At 43.4% G+C, this 24492-nt stretch overlaps 3 protein-coding genes and 1 long non-coding RNA gene across 5 annotated transcripts in view; 3 read left to right on the top strand and 1 right to left on the bottom strand.

The window, feature by feature from the left end:
- The first annotated feature begins 53 nt into the window (after positions 1-53).
- Positions 54-3379, top strand: si:ch211-261d7.3. The gene is made up of 4 exons (XM_024263477.2): positions 54-193; positions 459-1044; positions 1120-1545; positions 1630-3379. Exons 2-4 carry the CDS (start codon positions 789-791, stop codon positions 2427-2429), a joined length of 1482 nt encoding a protein of 493 aa, XP_024119245.1. The 5' UTR covers positions 54-193; positions 459-788; the 3' UTR covers positions 2430-3379.
- Positions 3380-5070: 1691 nt separating this feature from the next.
- zgc:66448 (uncharacterized protein LOC327401 homolog) lies at positions 5071-9979 on the top strand. Its single transcript, XM_024263471.2, has 2 exons — positions 5071-5571; positions 5795-9979. The coding sequence occupies exons 1-2, from the start codon at positions 5214-5216 to the stop codon at positions 9190-9192; spliced, it is 3756 nt and encodes a 1251-aa protein (XP_024119239.1). The 5' UTR covers positions 5071-5213; the 3' UTR covers positions 9193-9979.
- LOC112140500 overlaps positions 9756-24492 on the bottom strand; it is a 35075-nt gene continuing 20338 nt past the window's right edge. The window contains exons 1-3 of one of the 2 annotated variants that reach the window (XR_002918178.1): positions 11999-12131; positions 9970-10045; positions 9756-9866 (exon numbers count right to left, since the gene is read on the bottom strand). This is a non-coding gene — a long non-coding RNA (uncharacterized LOC112140500). Of the gene's footprint in view, positions 9867-9969; positions 10046-11998; positions 12132-24492 lie in introns of those variants that run through there. The other variant, XR_004949360.1, reaches the window with a different exon arrangement.
- si:ch211-261d7.6 (zinc finger protein 721) lies at positions 10723-19404 on the top strand. The gene is made up of 3 exons (XM_024263470.2): positions 10723-11570; positions 11684-11865; positions 14825-19404. Exons 2-3 carry the CDS (start codon positions 11742-11744, stop codon positions 18610-18612), a joined length of 3912 nt encoding a protein of 1303 aa, XP_024119238.1. The 5' UTR covers positions 10723-11570; positions 11684-11741; the 3' UTR covers positions 18613-19404.

The following is a 24492-nucleotide window of genomic DNA, read 5'->3' as shown; positions in this document are numbered from 1 at the left end:
TCCTGATGGATGTTGTTGCTTTTTACTTTTCAAGAACAGTGCGACGTCATTTCCGAATCTACAAGCTGATTGGTCCCTGTAAGATGACGTCAACACTAAGCGCCCGTCTTGGTTTCTGTTTCGGCTGCAGAGCTAACAGCTGCTCCGGCTGTGTTTTGGTCGGATTTAGCCTCACATGTGGAACACTCCGCGGGTAAGACACCTCCCGCGGTCCTCTTCCTGGTTGCGCGTGCTCGTGGGTCGGCGGTAGCTAGCAGGAAGCTGCTGTTCCACCTGAAGCAGCCTGTTAGCCCACAACTACTAGCACCGTTTTCAAGATCAGCACTAATATATGCAGAATGCGCAACCATTGCGGATGTGGTGCAGAAGAATTTTGCGCAGCGATGCGACACGGTTCAGGGGTCAGCGTCACGCGGGGAGAGGAAGGCTCGTGCTGATTTGTTGTGTTTGTGTTTCAGCTCTGGAGGCGAGCTTCAGCTGGAGGATGCAGATCAGTCCGGGACTGATGTCAGTCTGTGCAGATCATCACATATCAGTTCAGACCTGAAGATTTGAGGTGGATTTTAATAGACTTTATAAATTAACTCTAAATAATCAAAGCAGCTTTGATTTCAACTCTTGCCCAACTATGACTGAATAGAGTTATCCTAATAGGAGGACTACTCACTGATCTGCAGCTCCATGTAGGGTCAAAGGTGAGATCCTCTAAACTTGTGTTGATGGGGCAGAAGCTGTCCATCTCAGAATTGGCCTGCCAGTCAGTTCTGCTGTAGAATCAGATCTGATCCATGACTGAGTACTACGAGGAGGGGGGGCTGCTGTATGAGCAATCACCTCCCATGCACATCAAAGTGGAGTCTCCAGAGGGACCCTTTGGAGGGGGAGCCTCCGAGAACGGCTTCCCCCGCGAGGATGAGGACTCGGAGGGCAGCTGCGACCAGAGCAGCTCCTTACCTGGAGGACTGCCCTTCAACGTGGTGGTGGTGCATCCGAACATCATGGCGCCCGGCATGTCCTCGGACGACCTGTTGTCTATGGAACAAAGTGAGTGACAGGAAGTGGAGCTTTTGTTCAGCGTTTTAGCGCAGATAGATATTCATCTCCTCTTTTGCCCCACAGACAGAGCCATGTCTGCTGCACTGGCTGCAGGTGGAGCAGGAAAGAGGAAGAGCCGTTTCAGCGGAGCAGAGCTGGAGGTGTTAGTGTCGGAGGTCACTCGCTGTGAGGAGGAACTCTTCGGCCCTTGTGGGAGGCTCCGGCGGCGAGAAAGAGAGCGCATCTGGGCTGGAATTCTGGAGAGGGTCAACGCTGTGTCCAGAGTCCCACGGACTCTCCGAGAGGTGAAAAAGCGCTGGGACGATTTAAAGAGGCGCAACGGAGGCAGGCTGGCGGACGCTCGGCACCGCACCTGTTACCTGCCGTCCAGCAGGGGGGCGTCAATCCTCGGGCGTCCTTCCCAGCCAAGTCCCAGGCTTCAGCACGCCAGACAGAAGCAAAGCTCCAGGCCTAAGCCAAGCTTTCCGTGCTTTCCCGACTCTGATACAGGTGGTTAAAATGTGTCCTACGTTTTTCTTCTTTTTCTATGCTGACGCTGCTAAAGTCTTTTGTGGTTTCATCCACTTCCTGCAGGTTTGGGAGTGGAGGGGTCAGAGAGGGATGCTTTGGAGAAAGATGAGGACAATCCTGAACGGGATAGAGATATGGGAGACCCGGACTGTGAAGCGGTGGAGAACAGCATGGAGGACAAACTGGGATTGGGATTGGGTTTGGGAATAGGACCGCCCCCTCCATCGGAAAGATGGCTGCCTCCTTCTCCTCTCTACACTGCGCCTTTCCTTAACGGCAGCCCTCAGCCCAGCAGCCCTCAGCCGTCACTGGGAACACAGCAGGGTCCCCTCGAAGCCCCCCCACGCAGCTCCTGGCTTGAAGATGAACTTCGAGGCCTGGGCGAAGCCGCAATCCAGCTTGGGAGCCGGATAGAAAAGAGCCTGCTGGAGTTTGGTGAAGGTTTCAGACAGGACATGAGGACCCTCGTTGCTTCGCAAGAAGCATTAGCGGTCAGTCTCCAACAAAACAATATCCTCTTGCAAAGGCTTCTGGGAGTCCTGGAGGCCCAGCAGCAGCCGCAGCAGCACCGCGTCCAACAAACGCACCCGCCACAAACCCCTCAGCAGCACTTACAGCCCACCCAGCACGCAGAGCCACAGCAACACCTGGAGATGCCTCCACAGCCACAACACCAAACACAGCTGCAGCCGCAGCTTCCCAAGCACACCAACAACATCCCAGCCGGAGAAGAGGCGCCTGCGCCGTCGTCTCCAGAGATGCACGACTCTTTTCCCCCTGGGCTAACCATAGACTCTGCTGGAGACGTGCAGAGGCCACGGCGAGGGAAAGCCATGGAGCACAGGCGCAGAAAACGACGCTGAGGAGAATGTATTGAAAGACTGCAACTGATGTTTTGAAGTGCAAATGAAGCTACACTTTTTACTGACGGTACTACTTATATACAGTTTTAATCTCCAAATCTGGGACAAATCCAGATGTTGAATCCATTTAGTTATTAACTTTGAGTGCAGGTGGAATGGAAGCAAGTCAATGAAGAACACTTAAGTAACGGGTGGCCTTAATGTTTTATGGGTGATTAGAAAACTGCAAATACTCCTGTGACACACACAGGACTAATGGCACCTTCAGCATTCAGTATCTGGAAACATAGTAGAGGCAGATGTGCAATAAGCATGTCCTCTCATAATAATTGCAGCAGAACTGTTAAGCTCAGTTATGCTAACTCGTTCAGTCATGTCTTACTACTTCTGATAATCTATTGTCATAAAGTACTTGTAATCTGCAGTTGTTGCCATACATTAGAGTTAAGCAGCTATTGTAAATACCTGCTGACGTATTCTTGTGCTTTTTCAAAATTTGATTTTGAATTAGATAGTTTTATGGCACCCCTTGAAGGAAATACAGGGTGCTAAATAGCTGATTGAACCAACTGGCCACGTGGTCACCACGTGTTTTATTAGTTTCATGATCCAACATTTGCTTGGACCCTAAAGTGTTCGGGAAAGTGCATTTTCAGGACTAAAGTGTGATATTTTTAAAGGGTTTTTAAAGGTTTGGGTGGGGGGGAGAAACACCTTATGCCTGTATATACTTTACTATATATATTTATGCTTCATTTTAAAAGCATTCATAAATATGGGAGCTGTTGATAATCTTGCATGCAGCATCATGGATGTAAATAGTTCCAAACAAAGCAGTGTACGGCCATCGTCTGTGTAGTTTTACACAAGTCATATTTTGTAGATAGCAACTGTTACTGATGAAATGTAAGTACAAATAAAACACAGCCATGGACTGCAAACAAGATGAACACTTATGGATTTTGTTTAATACAAGAGATTGCAGGTTTTTTTTATCCCCTTTAATGCTTTTTAAAGGTGTTTCAACACCAACCATCTTAAACATTCTTTAGAATTAGAAAATCAAGCTCCAATGTCAATAAAATCAACTATAAAGATAATTCAAACATGTCACTTTAAGATGCTTCACTTGTCATAAAATTGAACTACATATTTAACTTTACTATACTGTGTTCAGGAAATACTGTAAAGATGTATTTTCACCAAGACACAGTTTACTAAATCAATTTGAGACAGTAAATAACTTAAGAAAATATTTTATAGACTTATGAACTTCATTTTTGGGGTTCCTTCAGTCATATGTGGTAAAAAAAAAAAAAAAAGCTAAATGAAAACACATTTACATCTTTAGATTATGGAGTCTTTACAACCATAATTCAAAGTACTATTAACTTCTCAATTGACATTTAAATTTGCTATTTGATCACACATTTCCGCAATGCATTTTTCAGTTGACAATTAAAAATTAGATATTACAATTCAATCGTATATTAAAAAAAACACCAACAAAATCAACAGCATTTTGAATTGTCGTTTACTTCAAATAAAAATGCAAAACTGTGTTCAGCTTCTCCAGCCTGTTTAGCATTGAGCAAGTTATGATGAAGTATTTGGCCCATCATAAAATAAATATTAATGTATATACAAAATAAGAACATATATATTAATAAAGTTGTGAAAATTGAGACTATAGCTGTAAAATTATAAGAAAAAGGTCAAAATGTTGCATTAATAAATGATTTTGGTACAATGATATTTTAAGTTGCAAAATATTTTCTTCTTTTTTTAAACATTATTTACTAAGACGAAAAAAGCAGATTCGGGATACTTGAGCAGTGTGATGTTCAACCAATTTCTCAGAATTGTCTGTAACATAAATTAAATAAAAACAGCAGGGGTAGAGCTAGAACATTTTATATGTGGGCAGAAGGAACTCAGAAGACTTTGGAAGGATGGTAAATGAGGTCAGCAGAGTGGAAGGACATAAAGGATCAAATGTAAATAGTTCAAACTGTTTTAAATATTGTTATAATTATCAACACAGCTCTTTTAGCCTGTGGGCAATTACTAATTTAAAGTTATAACAAAGAAGAAGTTTGAATGGATTATTTCTTCATCTTTTTCAATAATAATACGAATATTGACTCAAAAATTTGGAGCCAAGTGGTGGGCAGCTGCCCACTATCAACCCTGCCCCTGACTCTGCCTCTGTACACAGGTAATGTTTGATTTTTTTTCTTTTTTACATTTTAAAATCTGAATGTACAATTTTTATTTTAAAAAATTAAATGTTTTCTCGTCAAATTACAGCATTTTAATTTAATTTTATTTTTTTACGATTTTATTGTTAGAAATTTTCAATAAAATTTCAATATTTTATCACAATTGTATAACTTTTTCCCGGTAAAAGTTTGATTTGAAAAAAGAATATTTTTATGACTTTTGATATGATTTTTTTTCCTCATTTTTTCTCATTTTATTATCTTAAATATTCAGCAGTATCTTCAGGTAAAGGCTCTCGCTGCCAAACAGGAAGTGCAACCTTCAAGTTATTTGAGACTCAAAGTTTGTGGTGTTGATAGTTTGTTTGTATCTGAATTTGAAGTCACGTTAAGTGGAAATGTGTAATTGAACATTTCATAATAAACGTCTTGAGCTCTTCAACATCATCTGCTTATTTAAAAGCCATGACAGCTTTATTTTGAAGGCGCCCACCGGAAACGTAAATCCTGCCTTCTTTTATGATCCTTGCATGCCCTGGACAAGGGGCTGCATGGGTGAAACATGGCCGCCGCAGACCCAGCGAAGTCTCCCGAACGGCTGAAAACCCCCACGGAGGAGGTGGAAACATCTGTGGAGGAGGCCGAAGCGGCGGGGTCGGGGTGCAGCTCCGCGCCGCCGGATGAAACACAGGCGGCGGGTCGCCCCGCCGAGGATGGCGGGACTGATGTTGGGAGCGCTGGTGTTGTTGCCAGCGTCGCTGAGGTTAGTGTCGAGTCCGGGGCTGGAGCAGACAAAACACCAGAGCGAACAGCGGCGGAAAAAATGGCCGAAGCTCCCAGCGGCGCGGAGCGGGCATTCGACTGGTCAGAAGCCGAGGAGGAGAGCGAGGAGCGGGGGAAAGCGGTCACGGAGGAGTGCGGTATGCTAGCAATGTTGATAAATTTTACCTTTAGCTTTAGCCGAGGGGGCTAACCTGGCTGCTGCCTCACTAAAACTATATTTTGATGAACTAAACCCAGAACCACACTCTGTTAACGGCTAATGCTGTAAATCCCAGACTAAAATCTGCAGCAGTTTGCCAGTCACATGTTGTTTACTTTCTGGTTCTTTAGTTATTACTCTGCTTTGCATTTCTGTTTTAGGTCAGAGTGATGCTACTGAATCTGCTGAAGAGGTGGAGCAGGGGGAGCATGCTGGTAACACCACCACAGATGGAGAAAAGCCCGTTACGGAGGAGAATTTACACTGTGATGCAGCAAAGGACTCTCCAGCCAAGGGTGTGGATGTGAGAGAAAACAGGGAGGCGGCGGCAGTGGCAGATGGAGTCGAGGATGTCGAGCTGTCACCCAAACAGAAAAAATTCTCTATAGAGTGCAAGGATTGTGGGAAGAAGTTCGACTGCCGCGAGACCTTTCAGCTCCACCGCCACTTTCACATGCACGAGGACGAGCTCACGCCCCTCACCTGCAAGGAGTGCGGCCTCACCTTCCAGCACCGCAGCAGCCTCATCAAGCACAGGAGCCAACACAAGGAGAAGGAGGAGCAGCAGCACCTCCTGACCTCAAAGAAGGAGTACGGGAGGTTCCAGTGCGCTGAGTGCCAGAGGATTTTCTTCTCCACCGATAAACTGAGGGACCACAACTGCAGCAACACCGTGGAGAAGCCGTACCACTGCCCGCTGTGCCGCCAGGATTTCCAGTTCAAGGCGTCCGTCACAAAGCACATGAGTAAGCACATGATGACGCGCTCCAACAATAACATCTTCAAATGCCAAGAGTGCAACCAAATCTTCCCTAACGTCATGGCTCTGCGCTTCCACCAAAAATCCCACCCGGCCCTCAAACCCTACGAATGCCCCGAGTGCGGCATGGTTTTCAAGCACTACTCCGTCATGGAAGACCACCGGCGCAAGCACGCCGACAGCGGCCGCTCCCACGTGTGCACCATCTGCGGCAAGGCTTTCAAGTACGGCAGCCTCCTGCATCAGCACCAGTACCTGCACACCGGACAGAAGCCCTTCTGTTGCCCCGAATGTGGCAAAAAGTTTGCCTTCGCCCAAAACATGAAGGCGCACTGCCGTCAGCACAGACTGCGTCAAAACAACTCGTTCGGCGAGCCGCCCGGTAAGCAGACGCCCGTCACTGTTCGGGATCCGGTTAAAGGGGCGGGGAAGGAGAACTCGCACCAGAGCGAGGAGCCGAAACGCGCATTTAACTGCCCCCTGTGTCCTCAGACTTTCAGCGTACCGGCCACCCTGAGAGCGCACATGCTAATCCACGAGGCAGAGTACGACAAGCTGGACCGATCGACCCGACCTCCGACGGAGAACAATAAGGTTTGGGAGAAAGGACACACCTGCCCCCACTGTCCTAGTATTTTTCGTGAGCAATCTAGCCTAAAGTTTCATTGTCTTAGCGTCCATAAGTCTGTCGTTCAGCCTCCAGAGGCGTTGCCGCCGTCTCCTCAGAAGCAGCTGAGCAGCGATGGAGTCCAAGAGAAGTGGAAAAGCGACGGCGCCAAGTCGCACAAGTGTCCCGAGTGTGGAAAGACATTCCGCCACCGCTCCGTGCTGGAGTTGCACATGCGCATTCATTCCAAGGACAAGCCTTACCAATGCAAAGTGTGCGGCAAGGGCTTCAGGTTCAGCAGCTACCTGCAGCAGCACCTCATCATCCACACGGGCAAGAAGCCGTATAAATGTCCCGACTGCGGGAAGGACTTCGCCTTTCTGCAGAACATGCGAACGCACCAGAGGCTGCACCAGGAGAAGCCGTTCCGCTGCACTCACTGCCGCAAAGGCTACAGCGACGAAACCCAGCTGCAGCACCACATGCTGTCGCACAACGGAGACAAACCCCACAAGTGCGAGCTGTGCGACAAGAGCTTCGGCCTGGCGTATCTGCTGCGCGACCACATGAACACGCACACGGGCGAGAGGCCCCACCGCTGCGACGAGTGCCACAAAACCTTCTCCTGGTTCAGCAGCCTGCTCGTTCATCAGAAGATCCACTCCCGCAAGAAGCAGAGCTTCGGCCAGACGAGGGGCAGGGGGAGGAGGCCCGGGAGGCCGGCGTGGGGGTGGTCTAAACCCACGGGCGCTTCAGAGACGGGCGCCGCCGCTCAGCAGCAGGTTTTGTACCCAGTTTCTGCGCTGAGGGACGCCGAGTTGCACAGAGGGGCACCACAGCCACCGTCTTCCATGCTCCCGTCGCGCCTGGATTTACAGAACCAGTACCCGAAGGAGCCGTGGCTGCCTGAGCCCCAGCCTGTGCAGTGGAAGGTGGACAGTGGGGAGGTGACGCCCGTCTCAGCCCCTCAACAGTTCGACCCCCCCGCGCTGTCTGGACTTCAGCAGCAGAGGAGTCCGGGCTGGGCGGAGATGCTAACACCGACCGGTCCCTCATCTGCTCAGAGCGCAGACTCGCACGCAAAAGAGGGCGTCTCTCATCTAGCAAATATGCCGACAAAGCCCAGCCCAGGGATGCTGGGCGAGCTGAGGCAGCACAAGCCAGCCCCTTGGAGCGCCACCTCAGCGGTACCGCCCCCCTCCACTTCAGTGCAGCAGGATTTTATGATTCCCTCCTCGTCGTACACGGATGGAGCAGCCCTGTGGAGCATCAGGCCTGCTCCCACAGCCAACTCGCAGATCTCTCCAAACAAGCACGGACAAGACCCCCAGCTGCTGAGGTGGGTGGGGGGGCCGGTGGCCTCGGTGAAGGAGCCGACCACGCCCACTATGAAAGACGACCGGGTGTGGGACTTGGGTGGTCCTCAAGTGTTATCGGCTGTTTCTCAAGCGGACAAACCGTGGACTTCAGGCTTAGTGGGGGTCTCCACCTCAGCTCAGATAGACCAAAGCAGCGCTCTGCCCATCTCGACAGCTCCTCATGGGGTTGGTAGCACGTTGTGGGAAATCCAGTCGCCCCCAGGGGTCCCAAAGACTTTAAACTCCACAGAGAAGCTGCTAAATAATCAGGACTTTCAGCTGCAGCAGAAACAGGTTTCGACTGGTTGGGCCAACGTGCAGCCAGCAGCTCAGAAGGCTCCCATTTCCATCCCCTACGAGCCGCTCCGCTTCGGCCAGCCCATGGGGGGCACAGTATGGGGCTTCCAGACTAACCCCGTGGGTCCTCAGACGCTGCTGTCCGGGCAGCTGAAAGCAGGCGGCGGGCAGGAGCTGGCGCAGCAGCAGCCGATGGTAACGGGGACTCAAATAATCATAAATCAGCCCTCCCCTTTTTTCTCCCCCCCACTGGCTCCGCTGCCTCCCCTGGCTCTGCCCGGCCCCCATCCTCTCCACTCCGTTGCACTTCCACGACCCCCCCACCCGAATCTGTTTTTCACGCCGCAGGCAGTCATGAGCGAGAGGCCCCACATGCCCCTACCTCAACTGGCCGCGCAGACCGAACCTCACAAACTCGGAGCCCGTTTGCCTTTTGGCCCCGAGCGGCTTCTCCAGTGCATGATATGTGGGTGCTCCCTCCCCCGGGAGCTGGATCTACAAATGCATTACCTGCAGCACGCACAAGGGGAGATCTGACCTTTCTACACTAGTATCAAAATTTAGTTACCTTTTTATAATTGTCCTCTGTGAAACCTCGATTAGTGGACTTTTAGTGGCGCCGCTTCACCTGTCGGTGGGCACTAGGTATATCAAATCGGATTTAGTTTGCACATTTCGACCCCTTCCTTTTATACCTTCATCTCCAAATGCAACAGTGTTGTGTGTGTGAAATGAAGTGTGTGCACAGAGGCCGTTAAAATGGTTCCACGATCGTAGTCATCCCGACCGAGGCCCCACTTTTATTGCCAATAACCTTTAGAATGACATAATATTAGTACTTTTATAGTTTTGTTCATATGTCTTGAACCATTTGTACTGTGTTCCTTCATGTACAGTATACTGTGTGCCTTTATGAGTACAGTCTGCATGTCTGCTGTCTTGGTATTCTAGGCCCTAGTTTGTGCATAAGTTCGACTCAAGCAGCCAGACTTCAACTCCCAAAATGCAACTTTTCCAAACTACTCCAAACAGAAATGTTTTGTTTTGGAGAGGCGATGTCTGCTGTTGTGCTTACAGGTTACAGTTCTCAGAAAACACGAGGATCAACTTGCATTCAAGCATAATTCTGTCCAGAAGTGTCTGCTCACCGAGCAAAGCTGTGGGTCCAAGAATATCTGTAGAGAAGCTATCGGGACGATGTGGTGAAGCGTCTGTCAACAACAAGTAAAGATTTCTGTCAAATGAAATCACTGATATGGTGCCAATGTACAATTGCTGATGACACTGTTAATGAAGTTTTGTAATAAACTCAACTTGGACTTGGGTAAGGATTCTGTCAGGATTTTTTTCCACAAAAGTTCAGTTTGCATCCAACCATCACCAGATGATCCTTCAAAAAAAATAAAAAGAAGATAATTTTGAGCTTAAAATAGTACTGCCATATTCAAGAAAAATGAACATTAATAGACATTTCCTGGTATAATTAGACCAAAAACTTATGAATTTGATAAAATATTTAGAAAAACACCCGTTCCTGTATGGTAATTATTACCTGTTAAAAGAGATTTCTATTAAACATGAAATCTTCTCAACTAAATATATGAATAAAAACCATCTTTAATATAAAATTGATGGTATTTTTTTTTTAGCCATTTTTTATTTTAAAGTTAATATCTGAGCACTTCTATTACAGAGAACTGATGCAGATTATATTGTTGGAAATTTTCTTGTATTCACAATTTTTTTCTGCATTTACTTAAGTAAATATAAGAAACCCAACAAACTATTATTCCAAAAATAGAGTTATTCGGAATATTTTTTTTTTTTACAACTTAGCGAAATGAAAGAAATTCTTATTTTATCTCTGTCCCTTAATTAAGAAGGGGATTTTAAAAGGAAACCAAATCAATCTTCTTTTAACTATGACAAATTGTTAAAATATACAAGCCACTTTTCTTTTAAAACTATTGAAAACAAATATTTTCACAAAAAAACTACATTTGTGATATGATTTTATTGATATAATTCCCAAGTTTATTCAGTTTAAATCAAAAGTTATGTGAACGCTTGCTTTTTAGAAGCAAGTTTGATGGAAATGTATAAAAGGATTGGTACTTATTAAAAGCCTACGATTGTAATTTAAGCTTATTGGTATAGTTTTGGACCCAGTGTAATTTTCTTACAAAACAAGTAGTATAATGTCCCCAAAAAGTTGCCAAAAATCTGAAATTATTTTTTTGAATTTCTTAGCTATGCAGAATAATCTGACATGATTTGAGTTGTCTCTGTGTTATAGATCTTCATACGACCCGAACTAAAACAACATTCCTTTAAATAACTAACGATTTTCCAAAAATTAGAAAAAAAAAATAATCTGCAACATTTTGTTATTGAATCCTAGTTTTCTGCAAAACAATTATGGTTATCTTCTTGCTGAATTTTATGATCACTTTCTGGATTAATAAGCCTTTGCAATGAAAATAAAGAAGTTTTACTTTTTTATTTTTATAAGTCAGAAGAAATTTGTGTAAATGAACAGAACCAACCTCTGTGGAACATCTGCATCCAGATTAAAACACTGTTAGTCCTGTAGTTTTTTTTTTTTAATGGAAGTAGTTCAAATGTCATAAACAAAATTACATATCTTCATTTAACTCTCAAATTGGAGGCTAAAAACGTAAATACCAACTTTTTCCGTATGTGGTACGAATATATACAACATTCAGTCCTATTAACGAACACAAACCAAATGAAAAATGAAGTTATTTTTCTGTTAAAGAGTCAAAGTTTTTTCAAAGATAGTGCAATTCACATCAATATCCACTAGGGGGCAACAACAAGCGCCTAAAACTTTTCCGAGAGTAAACAAAGAAGACTTTCCAGCAGGAGATAAAATCGCACTGCGCATGTGTGAGGTAATGTTTTGTCCATCAAACGTGAATTAATTTAACACGTGCAACATTGGTACAATAATGTAAAGTAGGATAATAAGTGTGTTTATTTCTATCTCTTTAAATGAATGGGTCAGCGAGGACCAACGGCAGTGAGCTACACGCACGCGAACAGCAGCAAACAACCACGCCAAGATGGACGAGTCCTCTGCTGCAGAGACCAGAGAAGAGGGAGCAACAAGCCAACGGCCCGAGTGTGAGCTCAGCCGTCCTGATCCCGAGAACAACCTTAATGCATCCAGCGAGGACCCAGCTCCCGGTGAGTATACGGTCATTGGGTACGGAGCAGTCACTGTTAGCGCTAGCATCAAGTCCCTTCTCCTGTAAATTCACCGTTAAGGACTTCAACACGCGGACAGCAGTAAATAAGGTGTAACAGCGAGAATGCTCACAAAATATGTTGTCTGCCTATAGATACAACTTTAACTCTTGTAATATTATCCCCCAAAATATAAACAGTAGGTTTAATCAGATAAATCAGGTCTGATGCGTTTACTTGCACTTTAGAAATGGGATATTCCAAAGTCTCCTCTTGTTTTAGTACATAATCAGATTTATTTTTGTACACTTTTGAACATCTGGTTTTACCTTTTGTGAAGTCAGAAAAATAATCTAGAATAATAATCAGATTAAAATCCCAAATCAGCTTTACAAAATAGAACACAAGATGGATTACAGCATGGTCTGATTAAAAACACAAACATTGATGTATTGACAAATATGTCTACTGTCTGGGAAGAAAAAAAAAAAAAAAACCAGGTAAAAAATAGTTTTTTCTAAGTAGATGGGTATTTTGTTGCTCTCTACAAAGATTTATAACATTTTAAGGAAAGCTGAAGAAGGCTGTGCTTTATGTTTCACCGTCTTACATATGGTGTTTTCAACATGCTCTTGTAACCCTTTTTCTTATGATGGGGGACATATATAAAATGATTTCAAATTAAAACTGCATTTCTGAGCATTTCTTTATTCAAATCATGTTGGATAAGGAACAGATGTAAGCCCACAGTTTGAAAAAGCTAAGGTTTGTGATGCAACAACTGCCACAGGCAGGCCAACGCCTACCTACCTTCTCTACTCCAATACGCTTTTCACGGTGACGGCAGACGAAAAGGTGATGGCAGAGAAAGTGAATAGTTACTCGTGGAGTTCACTTTTAGAGCAGCAAAGGTGAGAGCTGAACGATGTTTGACCCAGTTTCACATAAATAATAAAAGGTAACCTTACTAATTTCAACAAAAAAATGTACAAGATTTATCTTAGGAATGTCCTGCCATTTTAATTTCCTCTCTTAGATTGTTCACAAATCTAAATGCAAATTTGAATAATCCTTCAGTTCTGGATGTTTTATTGAAAATATCGACCTTTCATTTGAGCAGATATTCTAACGGTTACTATTTTAACTGATCTTATTTGCTCGTATTTTAAGTGCGATCGAGCACAAAAGCTGATAGAAATTCATGTTGGCCACAATTAATACCTTTGGCAAAGACGCACATCACTGCATTTTAATCGTTTCCAAGGATAAATTTACTTGTTCTGCTGGATGTTTTAGGGAATAATTTTAAAAACAGGAATGGTTCGGTTCAGTCAAATGTTAAAAGCAGCTTTTACAATATGTAAAATATAGTTGGAGTGGGACTTTAAGCCTTTTTAACAAGAAACTCCAACCTTTTTCAAGCACAGTGAAAAGCATGATGGGTTACAAAAGTTTTACATCATACCACATGAAAAATCTGATTAAAATCTTTTTTTGTTATTTTATGCAGCTTGAAATGTAATATTCTTTCTATTTTCTCAAACCATTTCTCCAGTGACATTTATTGTGGTAGGAGAAGAGATTTGTGAAAGCTGATCATCAGAGAGATTTGTAAATGTTGTTGATCCTCCTAACTAAAGTTTAATTTCACACTTAGACTCATTAAAGTCCTGGTCCAATCATCTTTTGATCTATTTTTAGGTCATTCCCAGTAGTCTTTTAATTATGATTATGCTGCTTTTAGCCAACATATAATAAAAAAACACAACCCTCACCTAACATTAGCGGTGCAACAAAAATGTCGAGGAATATCAGAGCTATCCAGCCGTACAGTTTTGATCCAGATTCCAGGTTAGATGAGGATAACAAAGACTTCCATGAATCTATTTGTCTATAAGTAGATGCATCAGAATAGAGTGGAGCAGGGAGCTTTTGGTCTGCAGTTGTAACATGCTAAATCACAGTGATTTCAGTAAAGAAATACTCAGAAATGCAGTTTTAATCCCCAAGAGCATGTTAAAAACACCAAAAACACAATTTTCATTGGAGTAAGTCTTGTAGTGTTGTGGTTTTATATCAAAAGTTCTTGTGGGATAAGACCCTGTTTTAAATAACATTTTATTTTGTTATTCACTCAATAGCAACAATTCAAATCTTTTGAATATGATGGATTTTGTCAGCATGAATATTATAATTCTTACGTAAAAGCAGCTGTTTTTTCATTAAAGCACTTTGTTTTTTTTGTTTTGCATCATTTCATAGTCATAATGGTTAAATATATATATATGGTATCAAATTTCCAGCACTGGCATAATTGATGTGCTTTGACTTAAATAAGTAAATACCATCTACCACCACCTTTTATCCATTTCTGTACAAAGTTTTAAGTCCATAATGCACATATTTTTCATATTGGATCTCTATACTGTCAGATTATTTAAAGAATGAATTCTGTTTGAGATTAGAACACTTAATTTTGTTTCCTCTTAAGGTCAAAATGTCAGCAGAATATATGTATTTATTTTTTTCAGATGAGTTTTGTTTTTTAACTCATTTTTTTTCATTGACCTCATCATCCGTATTAAGATTGTTTATATTCTTTAGTTTTGACGTGTTTCTGTAACCACAGATGTTTGTCACCATAAATGTCAATTTTATTTATACATTACATTTTTGCTTAAAAATGCATTTTAAAGTCTAATTACCCAAATTTTATTCTCAAAAATAAATAAATACACAAAAGTGTTCATTTGTATAGTTGTATCAACCATGTCATCTTTATTTATTTGGAGTTTTCTTTGTGTTTATTTACACTTTTTGTATCTGTTCTGTAAACTTCATTTTGCTTTAAATAAAGGCATGTTTTGCACTTGTTTTGTCATATTTTATTTTATCTTTTCTATTCTTCTTTCAAGACAGGAGTGGCTTTGACCTCCTATTTTCCCGTTTCTATTTCTAGGGTTTGGGGTTTTCTGCTGTCAGGATTGTGGTGAAACCTTCAGGGAGGAAATGGTCTACTTGGAGCATCGCTGTCAACAAAATGTGTCACTAAACGATCAGTCTGCTGACTCGCACGACACCAGCAAGGACGGGGAAGCGCCGTATATTTGTAATCTGTGTTTACTGCCGTTTGCGGCGGTGAATGAACTCTACTCGCACATGAAAGAGCAGCACCATCAAAGCTCTATGAAAGACTCTGAAACACTGACTTTTGGTGAAACCAAACAGCTGTGCCACGTGTGTCCAGATTGTGGCAAATCGTACACTGTGATCGGAAACCTCCTCAACCACATGCGCTCACACAAACAACCCTCCAAATCAGTTTTTCACGGCCTGGAGCACTTGAAAAAGAAGTCCTTTCAGTGCGAGTCTTGCGGGAGAAGTTATTCTCGCGCCTCGGCTCTTGACGCTCATCGACGATGCCACGAAGAAAAGCTGGTCAAGTCCAAAAACAGGGGCTCCAGAGACGCCGTTCAGTCTGTGGTGGAAGCAAAAAAAAAGCAGCTGGAGGACGACTCCGGTGGAATGCCTTTTAAGTGTCCGTGCGGTAAAGCTTTTCCTAAAGAGTTTCACCTCCGGTCTCACCAGAGATTGAGCCGCAACACCCTCTGCTCCCCAGAAACAAAGAAAACAACCAGGAAAAGCACCAAATTTCAGTGCAGCGAGTGTCAGAAGACGTTTAGTGGTCATGTTGCGCTCTTGAACCATCAAAAGTGGCACGCCAAAAACACCAGTAACTCAGGAGGAAAAATCCAGTGTGAGGATTGTGGGAAAGAATTCACGTTGCTGGCGTTTTACTATAAACACCAGCGCACGGCCCACAGCAACGAGACCCCCGCTAAGTCCTTCCTCCACCAAGTGTGCCAGCTTCAGAAGAAAGCCTTTGAATGTCAACACTGTGGCTTAAAGTTTTCCCGAGCATCGGCGCTCCAGTCCCACACGCTTCAGCACACGGATGTCTTCGGGGAAACCAAGGAGGAGGATCCGCTTTGCTCTGGAGGGCCGTCGCTCCACAAATCACCGGGACAAAAGGAGGTCGAGGACGTTTCCACAGAAGAACGAGGGGAAAGTTTACTGTCCTCAAATGTAACTGAAGTAGTGTACATAAGCGAGACGGAGGATGACACGGAGAGCTATGATCCCGGGGACTTTAACGTTCAGGTGATCAGTGCGAGTGAATCCGAAGACGAGGCGGTCAAAGACCCAAACCCGGACCTCGAGCTGCTGTGTGAGTCGGATCAGGAAGGACGAGATCCTGTCAACTCAGAAGCTTCCCTCGGAAGCCTGCTGTCCAAACAGAAGCTGGACTTGAAAATAGTTCAGATTGACCTTGCTGAAGCTGAAAGGTTTGACTCTGCAGGGTTTCCTCCTTCATCGCTGCACGCTCCCACGACGTGGCATGGAGAGAGTAAAAGGCCAGCTCAAGGTCAGTCGGCGGCAGCTTACACATGCGACGCATGCAGCTTTGAAGCCACTAGCTATGAAACATACCACCATCACCTGCAAACCCACAATCAGACCCCCAGCAACGATGAGGGGAACCACGCCGAGAAGAAAACTTTTACATGCAACGAGTGTGGAAAAGCTTTCTCTCGCCTGTCTGCTCTGGTCTCTCATCAGTTGCATCACCCCAAAAGAAAACCATTCCAGTGCTCAGATTGCATGATGTCTTTTGTGCATGCTGCTAGTTTGTTCAATCACAAGAAAACCTGCACGGCTCAACAGAAGGACTCCATTTCATCCAGTAAGAAAGAATACAACCCCAAAAAAACCCTACTTGGCCCAAAGATCTATCACTGCGAGCAGTGTGGAAAAGGTTTTTGGTCTCTGGGGGCTTACTCGCACCACAAACAAAATCAAGCTGAGTGTGAAGATTTGAGGCTCAGGAAAGGCGTGCCAGGAACCTTGCAGTCCGTCAATGGGCGCTCGCGCTCCTGCGTGAAGGTCGCGTGCCCGGTGTGCGGCAGGAAGTTCCGGCACAAAGGCACCATGACGCTGCACATGCGCAAGCACGAGAACGGAAGTCACCAGTGCGAGCTGTGCAGCCGGACGTTCCGCCTCTTCTCCAGCCTGCTGCGACACCAGGTGGTGCACAGCGAGCAGCTGCTGCCGCCGCCCATCAAGTCTTTCCAGCATCAGATGGAGCAGCTGAGGAAGAATACGTACAGCTGTCCCGACTGTGGAAAGCTGTTTTCTAGGGCCAAAGCGCTGCAGTTTCACATGAAATGTCACGGTTACGAGACGGACCGTTCCCCGTCGCCCCCACAGTCCTCTGCAGCGCCGGAGGGGCTGCAGTGTGTATCCTGCCTGTCGTATTTTAACAGCAAGGTCTCTCTGAAGGCCCATAAGAAACTTTGCATGAAGAAAGACAATCCAGACAGCAGAGATGCAGGAAAGACGAATGCATTCACAGCGGAATCATCAGATGAAATTAAGGAAATGACGAAAAATAACGAGACTGATGCAGACTTTAGTTTGACTAAAATGAAATACAAATGCAACAAATGTGACAGAGAGTTTCCCGTCGTCGGAGCTTTAAATTTTCACAAAAGAATTCACGCCGAAAACCACCAGACATCCGAATCGGATTCTGCAGTTTCTCCCTTGAAAAACCTGACGAAAGTAGAGCTGAGGAAAGAGCTGTTCCACTGTCCTGATTGTGGGAGGAGATTCATGACCAACTCCGCCCTGGGCTCACACAGGCGATGGCACAGAGAAAAGAAGTGCTCGCGGCACTTCCTAAAAGAGGAAGACTCCAAATCCGTTGGCAGCAGGACGGAGGAAGGACCCTTTCAGTGCAGCAAGTGCAGCAAACAGTTTTTCAACCACAGAGTCCTTCAGCGCCACCAGCTCTTTAACTGTCTGTGTCAACCCAAACCGGAGTGCGAGTCTAGCATTAGTGCTGGAGATGACGGCAGATCAGAAGTGACTCTTGACCCGACATTTCAACAGGTTTTATGGATAAAGTCTGAGTCAGAAGGTGTGGAAGTGTTGAAGGCAGCAGACGGTCAGCCAACCGTTGGGCTGCTGGGCCACACTTCAGTTCAGAGTGATGGTGAGAGTAAAACTTTGCTACCAAAACCAAAAGCTTACCAGTGCCCCCTCTGCCCTATGACCTTTGCAAAAGCAAGAGGTCTCCGCGCTCATAAGTGGCAGGCCCACTCAAAGGTCCTAAAGTCCAAAGAAAAGCTTTCTTTAAGCGTAAAAGTGGAGCCGAATGTTCCCAACAGTGACACAAATAAGACTGAAGAATGGAGTCAGAGCTACCTCACCGGTGAGGTGATTGGAAAGATCATTTCAGATGCACAACCTGACAAATCTGCCTTAAAAAGTGGAAAACAAAGCACAGACCATAGCGCAGTGTGCTCTGAGGAAAGGCTGGAGATCCCAGGTCCTGAAAGCAAAGCCGACGTTCTCCTCTCTCCCAGCCGCGTGTGGGAGCCCACCATCAAATGCCTCTACAAGTGTGGCAAGTGCGGGAAAGCCTTCCAAACCGAGGAACAGCTCGGCGGTCACAGAAGTAAGGCGAGGAGCCGGCTCTACTGCTGTGCTCTGTGCTGCCATAGCTTCTGGACCGAGAGCCAGCTGCAGCAGCACCTCGTCTGGCACGACCAAGTGCGCCGCCGTCTGCCCAACGAGCTGCGTTTCAGGATCAACACCGCCATGGTCCCAAAGCAGCTGAGAACCCCCGCTGATAAAACAAGTCCCTCCCCTTTAAGTACAAACCAGGCCACCCCTAAAGCTTGAACGCCTCAGAGCAACCACATGAGCTGTCCATCATTCCTCTCCTGCCTTCAAAACTTTATTAAGCACCACCTGGAAACCCAGAAAAGAAAGTGAACCCCACCTGCTGCTACTTCATAAAACTTTAGTGGCCTTGAATGTGGATCATCGACTTGCACCAATGGAGAAGAAAGCATGTTCACCTGTACATTCTGATCTATTCTCAGGCTGTCCTTGACACTGGACTGACACCTGGAACTAAGATTGTATAGACTTATCTTCTTCTTTTTCCCACATGATGAGCCAGTTTATTCTTATGCATCAGATGTGAATGTCGTTCCTCACAATATTAAAGTGTGACCATCAAAGTGTAAAAGTTTATCTTTGGATGTTAAAGAAATTCCAGTATTTTATAAAAGCTAACCTGTTGTTGCTTTCATGGAAAGTAAAAGCTGCTTATCATAAAGTTCTAAAGTGAGTCACTGTGCTGACCCCTACAGTAGTCCTGCTGCTACATCTTTTGTGAGATCATTCAGTTTACCAATTAAAATTCTGCACATTCCACTGAAAGTCACAAATATTGAAAGCTGAAATGTTTTGTTTTCTTAAAAACACTTATTGTATTTTTTGTTTTTAGTTGATTCATAAGCTCCTGTTAGGTTTATTTTTGTTATTTGTTGTAAAAAGACTACTATTCAGCTAAATTGTTCTGTTCCTGCACTTGATGTTAGTTTTATTTTCTTCTTCTAGATGAATTTATTTACCATTTGTTGTGTTTAACGTGCTTATCTTTGAGATAAAATTCTTTGAAATGCACATTCTTGACGCATGTGGTTCATTCTCTTAACTCTGCTCTCCTGCTTTGTCTTTTTAAAATTCTGGTGGTTTTCTTAAAAACACGAACACGGTAGTAATCATAGTTTATTCCACATAAATTGAGTTTCTTTTTATCATCTCTTTATTTTAATGAAATGTCTAGATCTGTTTAGGGTGTATATAGTGGTTATTAGGAGGTGTTTACATTCAGCTTGTTTTGCTGCTCTTACAGCTGCTGTTTACATGATTCATAAAAATACATGGTGTGAAATGGGAAGGTTAACAGTCCAAACAAAATAGTAAAATATAACACTGGAAACCAAACCGCAACTTTTCTAGCTTGTCTAAATTAGGGTTTCAGTTCCTCTTTTAAGGTTTTTAACCTCAAAGTGTCGTTAAAACAAGGAAATTCACCCAGCAGTCAAAACCAAAACCCTAGAGTGTTTCAAATAATTCAGAGCTGTTGTTAATATTTCTGTATGACCTGCTAATTCACTTTTTTCTTATAGATTTTCTGTTGATTGATCAAAGCTGAGTATTTTGACTGTTCTATAAGTTTCTCGCAGTATTTATCGTATCAATTCCCCTTTTTAAATCATATCTTGTAAAGATTGTAGTAACATTAATAAATTCTATAAATATGCGTCAAGCCACTCTTGATAAAAAAATTACTACTTGATAATAAAAACATTAATGATTTTTATGTATTTATTTTTCCTTTTTATGGCCCGCAGCAGTCACTGACTGTAAGGACCGTATTGTTTTCACAGTTTTAAAAGTTTCTGCACCTTAGAGCAAATATTTGACCCTCGACACATGCGCACAAACTCCCTAAAATTTGCAAACACCTAGTACCTGGCGAAAATTAGTTTTCAACATAGTGAACAACCCACCCCCCCAAGACGATGACATCACAGTGACTGAAACCGTAAATAAAAATAAGTGGACCAAAAATCACTTCTGGAACAAAAAAATGCATGATTTCAAAATACACAAACGAAACAAAAGCACTTGTGTCAGAGAAATCCAAGAGAACGTTTGAAATTATTATCAAATGGCCACACGACCAACAGCTTTGCTCCCATTTTGTGGCAAAATCTGAAATATGCAGATTGTCCCGTTTTTGAAACCAAACTTTTGTTCCTTGGATTTTCAGGAAACTTCACCAACATCCCGGCAGACTAAGTCTATGACGACACCTGGAGTTTTATTGACCCTTGACCTCAGAAAGAGGTTGCCATGTTGAATTTTAACTAAAAACACTGTTAGTACATGCTGCAAGCAAAAACTCATCCTGGGAATTTTTAGAAATTGTTTCCTAACTTCTTGGGCATCATTGGGAATCAAATGGGAATAAAGTGTTGTAAATATGAAGTTGCAGACTTTGAGTGGCATGTGGGTGGCGACCTCTCAAGTGGCGTTGTACAACGGAATATTGTGAAAATTGAATATGTTGATCCCTGACTAGAGCTGAGCAAAGGGATACAATACAAGATATGAACATATTAGGAATGTGGGCGTGGCTAGCAAATAACCTCCATTGCTAAAGAAATTCAAAAGTTTACTTTTGCAGATTTTTCTGAAACCAGCATTGATGAGTTTGGTGTCCCCAGGTGATCAATCCTAAAATGGTTGCTATGGAGATAAAATTAACAGAAAAGCTGCCATTTTGAAAAAAGGTTTTTTCCATAATTTGTCAAATACAATTTAGAGCAGCCTTACAGAAAGAGAAAGGGGGAGTCAGGGGTGTGTAGTAGCTGTCTAGCAAGTGAGGTTTGGTCAAGGGTGGGCAGCGCCGCTCGTGGCTTTCATTTTTTTTTTTTTTTTTTTTCCCCATAGGTGGAAATAAATGTAGGCATCCAAGGATTAAGCTAACCAATTTTTGAACATTGAGGTTTCAGGGAAAAGGAAACCTGTACCAGATATTTTAAAACACACATCTTTACATTTGATGTCTGGGCATTCTTATTTTTCTTGCAAATATTTTCCATATATTTTACATTTTGCTGTTAAATTATTATCTATGATCTAGCTTTATTCCTGCAGGCTTTCAAATATCAAAGAATCATTTTTAAATCAAACATTTAAAGGAGAAAAAGTTGACCTAATGTCTTCTTGTGTCTTTTTTTACAGTCAAAGTGTGCAGCTTAACCTGTCAGGACTGTGGCCTGACCTTTACACACCTGAGCACCTACAACACTCACCTTCACCAGCACAGCCTGGAGGAAGAGGAGGTTCCAACAGGAGAGCATGGGAGTCCAAAAGTATGTGTGAAGGAGGAAGATCTAGACGTGGTTGAAAGCAGTTTAGCAGAAACTTTTCTAAACCCATTAGCAGGAAATGCTGGAAGGAATCAAGGCTACGTCTGCAAAATCTGTGGAAAAGCCTACAAATACGTGTTATCATACAGAAAACACTTGTCTACTCACAAAAACAAAAACCAGAAGGAAAAAAGTCAGAGTGATCATTTGCGTAAGTACGAGTGTCCGGATTGTGGGATGTCGTTCATCAGGCGGACGCGGTTGATCAGTCACCTGAGGGTCCACAGGGCCAGGGAGGCTGTAACCATCCCCAAATGTGACCAGTGCAACAAAAAGTTCACATCGGCAAGGTCGTGGCTCTCACATCTTCAGATACATAAGGAGAGGCAGTTCTGGTGTCTGAGCTGCTCTCAGGGCTACCTCGATGAAGTGTCTCTGGATAAACACCTGCAGCGACACAGTCTGAACAGCTTTAAAAAGAAGATGGAGAGCAGAAGGCAGAAAAACAGACAAATGATTTACAGGTGCGAGGTCTGTGGAAAGGGCTTCCCTGGTTCTAAAGAGTTCCTGTGGCACCAGAAAATTCATACCGAGAACGGCTATGGGATCTTGACTCAAGAAGTGGAGGGAGATGACGGGAACAACGCGGAGCTTCTCGGAGACGAAGACTCCGAGATGAACGGTGACATGGAGGAGCTGCCGAGACCGGAGGAGGACACGGACTCGAAGAAGAGTCCGGACCTCAATGTGAATGCTGAGACGGAGAAGTCTGACGAGTCGGATTGTGGAGAACCAGTTCATTGTTTCAAGTTAGCCAAACTGCTCAGCTGGGCAGATTTACCTGCAGAAAACGCCCCAGATGATCCCAGCGAGGGACAGGAGCCCAGAGAGCACAAGTACTGCGAATGGGAGTGCATTTTATGCGACTCTGGCTTTGATGAAGTGGCAAAGCTACACTTGCATTACACAAAACATGCAACAGGGGAGATACCCATTCCCCAGGAATGAGTCTTCTCTCTATGTGCAGATGATCGCAAAGGTAAAGGTTCCTCCTTTGCACATTTCTTCTTTTTTTTATATACTTTTTAATCAAAGCAAGTGAGTGAGCTTTGTGATATTGAAAGACAATTAAAACACATTTAATTCTCTTTTTTGTTGAAGAAAAGTCACAAACTTGATCAAAAACTGCACAGTTCTAGTTGTGGAAATAAAGAGTAGAGTGATTCTCGTATCTTCCTTCTATAAAGACCAGCTACTGACCACGACAGCTCAATGAACACGAGCACGCCGAGTCCTTGAACACTTTTTCCTGTTGACAGAGGAAGCTGGTGAATGTCTGAACCTGCTGCATTCTTTTGAGTGAACTGTAGTTTTATGTGCAGTTACTGTGTAACACCAAGACAAACATTATTTTTTACTGCTTAGTTTAAATTGCAGGTCAACCAAAGAAGCTCTGCACCTTCAATTAGATCCTTCCCAAGTGAGTTGAAGAAAAGATCAACCGTTATGTGTTTGTTCCAGTTATCTGGCATGGTTTTGACCCATATGTTTGTATTATTACATTTCCTTTTTTTTCCATTTCTGAAAGGATTAACTGTTTTTTTTTTCTTTTTTTTTTTTTTTTTTTACATCTTTGTAACAAAGAACTGAATCACTAAATAAAGACGAACTAAAAAGACTCCATTCTTTTTTCACTTTTTTGCTGTACAAAACTATTGCTTTAGTGCAAAAAGTAGGTAAAGACATGGCACACAGTGGGCCTACTAGATAACAAATCTGTCTGGATTGCTGTAAAATAACCCAAAGAATACATGTGCACATGCACATTATGACTTGTTTTAGTTAAAAAAAATATAAAAATAAAAATTCTTCAGTTTTGTTTTGTACATTGACTGAGCTCTCTCTTGAGATTTTATGATACATTGAGGCAGGTAAAACTTTAGGATCAGAGTGAACTGTTTAAATTCACATCTTAAAACTTTTATCTTTGCAAAGTACTTGTGGTAAAATCCGTACTATGCTCCAAAAATCTGCTTCAAATATGTTTACAGATTATTAACAGCAAAGGTTTAGGGTAAGAAGCACTTTTAGATTGTTTTATATTTGTATGTACACCTCCATATAATTCTAGATTAGAAGGCGTCCTTAAGTGATCATTGGATTCTATATCTGTGTTTGAGTAGATTCTCATTCGTCCAGGTTGATCCCATCAAAGTAAGTTAGTAAAAAAATATATATTTTTTGTGTAATTAAAGAACATCTCCTTGTTACATTAGTGACACCATGTGCTTAAATTAAGCCAGGTCGCTTTAATATAAATGTAGGTGAAGAAGTTGTTGTTCACCTTTCGGCTTATCCCTTCTGGGGTCGCCACAGCGAAATGTGCTGTTTTGCATCAGTGATCTGGCAGAGATTCTATGCCGGATGCCCTTCCTGACACAACCCTGTTTTTGAAGGGCACAGTGCCCCAGTAAGGCAGCAGCGTCAAGGGACCCAACCTGGATGGGGATCAATGGACACCCCAGGGAATCAAACCCACGGCTCCTGCTTGTCAGCACTACACTTAGCTCACCGAGCCATCCAGCCGCTCCAGGTTGCTTTTATATAAATGAAAGAAAAAAAAAGATTTGATGTGTACATCAGACAAATTCTATTACAGATTTATGTGATCATGTTTTTGATTTTGATGGTTTGGTTTCTTTGTGAGGCAGCTCCTCATAGAAAGCAGGCAGCTTATAGAAAGTGCAAATCAAGACTGTCAAGATGCTTCCACAAATTTATTTTGTTCAATTTAAGAGTGTTTGTTTTTTCTTACAAGGACATGGGT

This window comes from Oryzias melastigma, linkage group LG16 (assembly GCF_002922805.2).
Source record: "Oryzias melastigma strain HK-1 linkage group LG16, ASM292280v2, whole genome shotgun sequence".
NCBI classification, from domain to species: domain Eukaryota; kingdom Metazoa; phylum Chordata; class Actinopteri; order Beloniformes; family Adrianichthyidae; genus Oryzias; species Oryzias melastigma.
The sequence above is the reverse complement of the archived record's forward strand: the minus strand, read 5'-3'. Positions and strand labels throughout refer to the sequence as shown.